This window comes from Zalophus californianus, chromosome 15, assembly GCF_009762305.2.
Source record: "Zalophus californianus isolate mZalCal1 chromosome 15, mZalCal1.pri.v2, whole genome shotgun sequence".
Classification (NCBI taxonomy): domain Eukaryota; kingdom Metazoa; phylum Chordata; class Mammalia; order Carnivora; family Otariidae; genus Zalophus; species Zalophus californianus.
The window spans coordinates 55,275,516-55,285,677 of NC_045609.1; the positions used below are offsets into that span (position 1 = coordinate 55,275,516).

A 10,162-nucleotide genomic window follows, 5' to 3' on the forward strand; every position below is an offset into this window, starting at 1 on the left:
ATTTATTGTAATTACATATGTTGGCAAAGCAGCAAATAATTGCATCAAATAATTCCTAGGAAAAATACAATGAGCAGTTGGAGTTTACTTCTGAGAACTTGACAAATACTGCAGCTGATTTGTTTGCAGCTGGGACAGGGACAACAAGCACCACCCTACGATATGGTCTCCTGCTCCTGCTGAAGCACCCAAAAATCACAGGTATGGCCAGCATGGAGGGCAGGGTATACTTCTGGACATATAACTGATGTTTATAATGATGTTGGAACACCTTCAAAGTGTTCATATAACCTGAATTGGCATGTAAATGTATATGCATTTGTTTCTTTTTTCATCAGTCTCATTTGTGTTTTATCAGCTAAAGTCCAGGAAGAGATTGACCATGTAATTGGCAGACACCAGACCCCTTGCATGCGGGACAGGAACCGCATGCCCTACACGAATGCAGTATTACATGAGATCCAGAGATACATTGACCTTGTTCCAAACAGCCTGCCTCATGCAGTGACCCGTGACATTAAATTCAGAAACTATGTCATCCCCAAGGTAAGATGTGTTTCTCCTACACCTAACTTCGGTGCTCTTTAAGTTCTCATATTCACAGTATGGTTTCAATCCTCTACCAATATGGATGAGAGAATGCAAAAATCATACATGTGGCAGCTTGATGGATTTTGTGCTGTTTCCAGTTTGAGGCTATACATTTTTATGATAGGTTTTGATATCAGGCTGTGTAAATCTTCCAGATTTGTTCTATTTCTTTAATATTGTTTTGGCTTCGCTTAGCTATTTACATTTCCAAATAAATTTTAGTATCAATTTGTCAGTTATCCAAAGCACTTGGCAATGGTTTTTATCAGGGTGATAGTAAATTAATTTGAAAAGAATTGACACGTTGGAATGTTGAATCTTTCAATTCACGGATATGGTATATTCCCCCAATTTATTTGGGCTTTCTTTAATTTTTTCAATATTGTTTTCAGTGCAGCGGCTTGTACATCTTTTAGGTTTTTCCTAGATAAATGATATTTTTTATGTTATTATAAATTGTATAATTTTTTTAAATGCCTTTTTACTTTTTTGGTATATGGAAATATAATTGATTTTTTTTTATTTTGATGACTTTATATCTAGCAACATTTACAAATTCACTTATCATTGTTAATAATTTATGGGTTTATAATTTCCACGTACACAGTTCTGTGATCTGGTTTAATTTTTGTTTTAATAATTAATATTTAAACTTTAAATTTTATATACTTACAATTAGCTTTAATTTCAATCTAAGTAACCGTGGATCACCCAAGGCCATTGTATTGGATAGGACTGATCTAAGGTTTTTCTCTTTAATACTTAAATCCTTACCTTAAAACCATCCTTAATTCTGCAATACTAAAAATTTAGAAAATAAAAATAAATATGTTTGCTGCAATTTCATTCGATGACTAAAACCTTACTTAAACTGAAATAAACCTATTTTTATTCCTTATTGATGCCTCTTTGTGTGACTATTCATGTTTTACTAAAGAAATATCAATGTGAGGGCAAACTGCTGGCTCAGTCAGTAGAGCTGCAACTCTTGATCTTGGGTTTGTAAATTTAAGCCCCACGTTGGGTGTAGAGATTACTTAAAATCTAAAAAAAAAAAAAAAAAAAATAGTATCAATGTGTTTGATTATATGATACCACATTATTGGGAGTATTTTAAAATTTATGGTATATACATCATAATATTTTTCTAACGAGTCAAACAATTCTGAATTTGAAAACGCATTAGGCCCCAGGGGTTTCAGATGAAGGATTGTGTACTTAATCTTTCAGGAAGACGAATGTTCATATTTTATGGGCTGAAGTAGAAAAATAAGGAGAGGCTAAAATAGTCCTCCTACATATAACTTTGAAATGATTGAAAAAACAGCTTTGAAGAGAGATAGTCCAAGATGGCAGAGGAGTAGGAGACCTTAGTTTCGTCTGGTCCCAGGAATTCAGCTAGATAGCTATAAAATCATTCTGAACACCTGCGAACTCAACCGGAGACCCAAAAGAATAGGTACAACTCTACAAATAGAAAAGCGACCACTTTCTGCAAGAATGACAAGACAGAAAACCTCACGTCAAAGAAGAGAACAAGAGGCAGTACTGACTGCCAGGGACCTACTCAGTATGGTCATAAGTAAGATGTCAGAACCAGAGTTCAGAATGGCAATTTAAAGATACTAGCAGGGCTTGAAAAAAGCATAGAAGACAGTAGAGAAGCCCTTTCTAGAGAAAGAAAAGAACTAAAATCTAATCAAGTTGAAATCAAATAGGCTATTAATGAGATGTAATAAAAAATGGAGGCTCTAACTGCTAGGATAAATGAAGCAGAAGAGAGAATTAGTGACATAGAAGACCAAATGATGGCAAATAAAGAAGCTGAGAAAAAGAGAGATAAACAACTACTGGATCACGAGGGGAGAATTCAAGTGAAGTGATACCATAAAGCGAAACAATATTAGAATAATTGGGATCCCAGAAGAAGAGGAAAGGGGGAGAGAGAAAGAGAGAGAGAGGGGCAGAAGATATATTGGAGCAAATTAGAGTGGAGAACTTCCCTAATCTGGGGAAGGAAACAGGCATTCAAGTCCAGGAGGCACAGAGAAGCCCCCTCAAAATCAACAGAAATAGGTCAACATCCTGCATATGATAGTGAAACTTGCAAATCTCAGAGACAAAGAGTAAATCCTGAAAGCAGCTCGGGACAAGAGGTCTACAAGGGTAGAAACATTAGACTGACAGCAGACCTCTCCACAGAGACCTGGCAGGCCAGAAAGGACTGGCATGATATATTCGGGGTGCTAAATTAGAAAAATATGCAGCCAAGAATATTTTATCCAGTTAGGCTGTCATTCAAAATAGAAGGAGTGATAAAAACCTTCCAGGACAAACAGAAACTAAAAGAATTTGTGAGCACTAAACCAGGCCTGCAAGAAATATTAAATGTTAAAAGGGATCCTTTACACAAAGATAGAGCCCAAAAGTAACAGGCCAGAAAGGAACAGAGACAATATACAGAAACAATAAGTTATACCAAATAAAATTCATATTTTTAAGGGTAAAGTCTAGTAAGTTTTGATCAATATGTGATGTCATGTAACTAGCACTACAACTAAGATATGAAACATTTCTATCATCTCAAAAATTTCCCTCATTCTCCTTTTACAGTCAATCCACCTCCCCCAGTTTCAACCCTTGGTAACCAGTGATGTACTTTTGGTTCTATGGTATTGCCTTTTAAAGAATGCAACATAATGGAATGTGACATAAAAGTAGTATAATTTGTAATCAATATAAGCCTTTGTAATCAATATAACGTCTTTTTTATGTGACGGAATGTGTTTGAGATTTATCTTTGTTATCACATGTACCATTAGTTTGTTGCTTGTTTTGATGAGTAGTTTTCATCATATCGAGTGCCACAAATTGTTTATCTATTCACTGATGGATGGATATTTGGGTTGTTTCCAGTTTTGGGCCATTTGAATAAAGGTGCTATGAACATTTGCATACAGATTTTAGTGTGGACATAAATTTTGTTTTCTTTTGGGTCAATGCTTAGGAGGGGGACTTTGCTTAACTGTTTATAAAAAAAAAACCGTCAAACTGTTTTCTAAATGTGGCTGTGACATTTTACTTTCCCACTAGCAATGTATGAGAGTTCCAGTTGTTCTAGGCCCCCTCCACCACTTTCCCTGGTTGGTCTTTTTAAATTTTAGTTACTAGAAGGGGTTGTGTAGTGATACCACATTTTGTTTTACTTCTCTTTTCTGGATGGATAATGATGTTTCGCTTCTTTTCATGTGCTGATTGACTACTCATATATATTCTTTTGTAGTGTTTGCTGGAATTATTATTCCTATTTTTTATTGGGTCATTTGCCTTATTTAATTATTGCAATCCTTTATATATTTTGCATGCAAGTCTTGTATCACGTGTAGGTGTTGCTAACATTCACTCTCAATCTGTTGGGGTGTTTTTTTTCTTCCCTTTCTTTAGTTTTCAAAGAATGTCTTTCAAAGAGCAGAAGTTTTGAATTTTGATGGAGTCCAATTTATCAATTTTTTTCTCTTTTGACTTGTGCTTTTGTGTCCTATCTGAAAAATTTGTTGCCAACACAAGTTCCCAAATATTTGCCCTTATGTTTCCTTCTACAAGTCTTACACTCTTAGCTTTTCTATTTAGGTCTGTGACCCATTTAAAGTTCATTTTTACTTATAGTGTGAAGTAGGAATTGTACTTTTTTTTGTTATGGACATCCGCTTGTCCCAGCATCACTTCTTGAAAATATACTAGCTTTTTGAATCTTAAAGTAACATTTTCACATACTACTTGTCTTAAAATATATAAGGCAATTTTGAAAACAAAATTATAGACCTTAAATATGATAAACTTAGAGGATGGATTTTCCTTCCAATTTTTAATTTAAAAAAGTAAAAAATCTAAATAGTCTTTAAACACACACACACAATGACTATGTAATGTTTTATGTATATATAAATAATATATATGAAAATGTGTATACATCTATATACTAAGTGCATATCTCCCTATGTCCATCAATCTACCTCACTCCTAAATACTTCAGTATGTGTCTTCTAGGAATGAGGGCTTTCTGCACAGCAATAACAGCATTCACACTCAAGGAATTATCATCTATACAATAATTTTATCTAACATATAGCCTGTAATTACATTTTTTCATGTATCCTAAGATACTCTTTTATAGCTTTTTTTGAGGGGGCATCTAGTAGCTAATCAAGGAATAAGTATATAATTTTATTATCTGTCCCTTTAGGCCCTTTTTATAAAGAACAGTTACGTTTCCTTTATTTGTTTCATTTCAATACACTGACAGTTTTGAAGAGTCCAGGACAGTTGTTATGTAGAATATTCCTCAGTCTGGTTTGGTGTGGTTTTTGTTTTTGTTTTTGAGATTAGATTTCAGTTCTGTGTTTTGGGGAAAAAAATTACATAGGTGATGTTGTGTATGTCCCACTACATCACATTTTGGCTGGAGACGTATAATATCAATTTGTACCATTATTGGTGATGCTAAGGTACTCACTTATGAAGGAGATATCTGCCCTAATTCTCTGTTGTTGGGGTTCTATTTTTCATAGGTAATTAATAAAAAAAATCTGTGGCATGGTACTTTAAGACCTTGTAAAAATCCTGTTTCCCAAATCATTGATCCAACAGTTTTAGCACTAATTAATGATCTTTACTTGATAAAAATGACAAGTTTTTAAATTTTATTATTGGGGCATGTTTGTGTGTGTGTGTGTGTGTGTGTGTGTATCTATGTATAGCTAGGATTCATCTATAACAAAGAGTTCCCCCACATTTTTATTTTTGTAAAGATGTTATTTATTTATTTATTTTAGAGAGACAGAAGATGAGTGGGGAGAGGGGAGAGGAGAGAGAGAGAATCTCAAGCAGACTTCCTGCTGAGAGTGGAGCCCAATATAGGGCTCAATCTCACCACCCTGAGATCATGACCTGTGCCTAAATCAAGAGTCAGATGCTTAACTGACTGAGCTACCCGGTGCCTGCCCCCCCACTAAAAGAAATTATTTGAGAGAGAGTGAGAGAGAGTGTGCAAGTGGGGGGAGGATCAAAGGGAGAGGGACAAGCAGACTCCATGCTGAGCATGGTACCCAACATGGTGCTCGATCCCACGACCCTGAGATCATGACCCAAGGTGAAACCAAATTTGGACATCCAACTAACCAAGCCACCCAGGTGCCACCCCTTTTGTAAATTAAGAGAAACAAATTGCATCCCAAAGATAAATACTCATTACTTGTTAGTGTATTTGTCATATTATCTAAGAAGTCATTTTTTTCTCTTGAGCAAATTTTCTTTTTTTTATTTAAGATTTTATTTATTTGAGAGAGAGAGAGAGAGAGAGTGAGAGCATGAGAAGGGAGAGGGTCAGAAGGAGAAGCAGACTCCCCGCTGAGTGGGGAGCCTGGTGTGGGACTTGACCCTGGAACTCTGGGATCATGACCTGAGCCAAAGGCAGTCACTTAACCAAACTGAGCCACTCAGGTGCCCCAAATTTTCCTTTTTTACTGTGGTAAAATATACAGAACCTAAAAGTTACCATTTAGGTATTTTAAGTGCACAGTTCAATGAAGCTTAGTACAGTCACTGTTGTGCAGCCATAGATGCTGTCTAGTTCCAGAACATTTTCATCAGTCCAAAAGGAGATCCCTTACCCATCAAGCAGTCATTCCCCACTCCTTCCTCCCTTTCTCTCTCCCTCCCTCCAGCCCCTGACAACCACTAATCTGTTTCTGTCTGCATAGATTTGCCAGTCATTTTTTTAGGTAACCTCTATGCCCAGTATGGGGTGTGAATGCACAACTTCAAGATCAAAAGTCTCATGTTCTACTGACTGAGCCAGCCGGGTGCTCCACCAGGGTCATTTCAAACCAGATCAAACCTCTGTTTTTAAAAGCTCTAGGAACAGATTCCAAATACTCCTGACTTTTCAAGAGCCAACAGAGGCTTCCATTTTATTTGTTTGTTTATTTATTTATTTATTTATCTATTTATAAGATTTTATTTATTTGACAGAGAGAGCACGAGCAGGAGGAAGAGCAAAGGGAGAGGAAGAGGGAGAGAGAGGGTCCCAAGCAGACTCTGTGGAGCCCGAAATGGGGCTCCATCTTACCACCCTGAGATCACAACTTAAGCCGAAACTAAGAGTGGGACACTCAACTGACTGAGCTACCCAGGCACCCCTAGATGCTTCCATTTTAAACCATAATCCACGTGAGATGTATGAAAACCGAAGTGATGAAATAGAGCTGGGAGTGAGACAGATACAAGTGTCCAAACATTGTGATCAGTGGAGGGGATTCAGACCGTATTGGAAGCCGTGTTAGCATCCTGACTAGCACTGGCCTTAATCTCACCCCTGTTTATTACTTGGTCTATCTGGCTGGAAATGCCACTGCCCTTCTTTGGAAGGGATTCCTCACATAAAGATCAAAAGATGAACTAAGTGATTTGCCACATTTCTTCCAGCTCTACAACTTCTTTATAACCCAGTTTATCTTCATCTGTTCATTCCAGGGCACAACCATATTAATATCACTGACTTCTGTGCTCCATGATGACCAAGAATACCCCAACCCAGAGATATTTGACCCTGCCCACTTCCTGGATGATAGCGGTAACTTTAAGAAGAGTGACCACTTCATGGCTTTCTCAGCAGGTAATAAAAATTAAATTCCTTAGGTGCTGAAGGGGACAAAATATTTTGGGGGGATCAGTTGAAACTTACATGGTGCCTGCTCTGGGGTGGGTAGAATTGTTCTTTGTCCATGACCAAAAGCATCACTCCTAATGCCCATGCACTTTCCCCCACTCAGCATGCATCGTCATTATTGGAACTTTGGCTGGGTGACCCAGTTCTTCCAAAGTGAGAAAGTTAGAGAATAGGTTCATTGAATTCTGCCTCTAGATATATCCCTGAGCTACCAAGAGCTTCTCTTAGCAGCAGATGAAACTCATTTAGACTTTACTCACTGGCCATGAGAAAGGTATATAACTCTTCAACCTTGAGTTAAGTATCTTTTTTAAAAAATTATTTATTTGAGAGAGAGAGAGAGGCACAAGCAAGGGGAGTGGCAGAGGGAGAAGGAGAAGCAGGCTCCCTGCTGAGCGGGGTGGGGGATGGGGGTCAGGGGGTGGGGGGCAGGCAAAGGGACAAGCAGATTCCCACCGGGCAGGGATCCTGTTGCGGGGCTTAAATGTCTTCTCTGTGGGGTGCCTGGGTGGCTCAGTCGGTTAGGTGTCTGACTTTGGCTCAGGTCATGATCTAAGGGTCCTGGTATTAAGCCTTGCCTCAAGCTCCCTGCTCAGTGGGAACCTGCTTGTCCCTCTGCCCTCCCCTGCCTTCCACTCGTACTCTCTCTCAAATAAATAAATACAATCTTTAAAAAAAAAGTTACCTTCTATATGACATCCCTCACTCCCCAGAGTGAGCTCTGGGATGACAGGCATCCACCAGCACAGCACAGACACCAAAGGGGTAACACTCTAGTTAGGGAAGCAGGTTAGTAAGCAGATCATTAGACTAGCGTTGTGGGAGAGGAAAGCCCAGGCTGCTCAAGAGACCAGAAGAGGAAGCTGCCTGCTTCCTGCTCACTCATACTCCACAGGGAGGCGGAGTTTATACTGGAATAAGCAACGTTCCAACAGCCGAAAGGGAATTTGAGCTGCCTCACGGGGACAGGGGGCGGGGGGAGAAGAGAAGACTTTTACAAAGTGGGCCATAGGAGCAGGACGTTGCTCTAGATGGAGGAGGTTGGAATCTGCCAACTAACCATGGCATCAAGGAAACCTTGGGAAAGTGTCAGATGCCCTGCAGTGGTTCCAAGGCACCGATCATGTGTCCTGGATGTTGCGTCTCCACATCTGTAGTGTGTGCTGAGTCTCTGGTGCTGGAGTCCTCTTCATTTATCTGATGGCTTTTGATGCCTGCTTTGGGTCTTGCACTGTACATACCCAGATGTCAAGGCCTGAGCCTTCCCTACAAGGGATGCACATTTTGGCATGGTAGTAAAAGGAAGAAACAGAAAACTATGATTCAAGGTGAGCATCTATGCTTTAACTGAAGAGTGAACAAGATGCTGAGGAAACCCAGAGAAGGCAAGACTCTACTGCCAGAGGGGATCATAGGGATTATGGAGAGGAAAAGACATGAGACTTAGGTCCTGAAAGAAGTGTAAGAGGAGTGCACCTTAACCAAAGGAAGCAGCATGAGATAAAGCTGGAAATGTCATGGTGTGTTGGAGATTGATGAAGATTGGGTATGGCTAGAACCTGAGAGTAGAGGGTATGGAGAATGGAAGGAGGGATAGGGAAAGTCAGACTGGGTACAGAATGTGGAGGGCCAGTTCAACCCACTTGACCTCACCTCATAAGACAGATCAGGGACACACTGAATATTTTAAAGTGAGAGAGTGACACATTTAGACATGTGCTTTTGAAATCACATGAAGGAAAAAAAATCTTCGACATAGATATATGAGTTCCCTTCTCTTAGTCCTTCTCCCTCCAAAACACTTGGACAAGTGCGTGTGTTTCTACAAAGATGTATGGAAACTGGAAATGTGAAGAGAACAGTTGTAATGTGGAAATACATAATGAATGCTTGATGTAGGCCTGATACTCAATAGATATTTGTTGAATGAAGGGTTCCTGTCAAGACACTAGGTGAATAGCAAGCATTTCCACCCTTCTATCCATCTGCCTCTCTAACCTTCCTTCCGGCTCTCCATCAGTTCAGTCATTCATCAGACACTTATTTTGACATACTTCTTGTTGCAGTTTGAAACATAGTGTTCAAGGAACAGATCCCTTGTGTTTGTTATTTTCAGGAAAACGACAATGTGTGGGAGAAGGACTGGCCCGAATGGAGCTGTTTTTATTCCTGACCACCATTTTACAGAAATTTACCCTGAAATCTCTGGTCGACCCAAAGGACATTGATACCACCCCAATTACCAGTGGGTTTGGCCATAACCCACCCCCCTACCAGCTCTGCTTCATTCCCATGTGAGGAAGGGCAGACCATCTGCCTGCCCCTGTGCTGGCGTCTGTAGCTCCTCCTCCTCTGGGCATCATTCACCTCCTTCTCACTGCTGGGGATGCACTCTCTGACCTCATCTCCTATTTCCCCATTCTCTCCATACCCAGTGAACATCCCACCTCCATTAAAGGAAAGTTTCCAGGGTGCCTGGGTGGCTCTGTTGGTTAGATGTCTGCCTTCAGTTCAGGTCACGATCCTGGAGTCCTGTGACCGAGCCCCACTCAGTGGGGAGTCTGCTTCTCCCTCTCCCTCTGCTCCTCTCCGGCTTGTGCTCGCTCTCTCGTTCGCTCACTCTCTCAAATAAATAAAATCTTTAAAAAAAAAAAAGAGGGAAGTTTCCAGAATTTCATTGTACACATGCTGTGCTGTTGTTTATACTCTATGACACTTGTATTTGCCACTACATATACTTATCTAAGATTGAGCTATTACCATGTTATCACCGTGAAACCAAACCAAATGATTAGTATACACTAACACACAGTCATTTGTCCTCTGCATGTTGTAAATGGAAAG

General features: G+C 39.5%; 1 protein-coding gene across 2 annotated transcripts in view; it reads left to right on the plus strand.

The window, feature by feature from the left end:
- The window catches only part of LOC113923367 (cytochrome P450 2C41), a 33,398-nt gene extending 23,492 nt beyond the window's left edge, over positions 1-9,906 (plus strand). For both annotated transcript variants that reach the window (XM_027595941.1, XM_027595942.1), the window contains 4 exons: positions 60-201; positions 359-546; positions 7,123-7,264; positions 9,435-9,906. In XM_027595941.1, coding sequence (XP_027451742.1) covers positions 60-201; positions 359-546; positions 7,123-7,264; positions 9,435-9,616 — 654 coding nt within the window. In that variant the 3' untranslated portion in view covers positions 9,617-9,906. The remainder of the gene's footprint in view (positions 1-59; positions 202-358; positions 547-7,122; positions 7,265-9,434) is intronic.
- Positions 9,907-10,162: the final 256 nt, after the last annotated feature.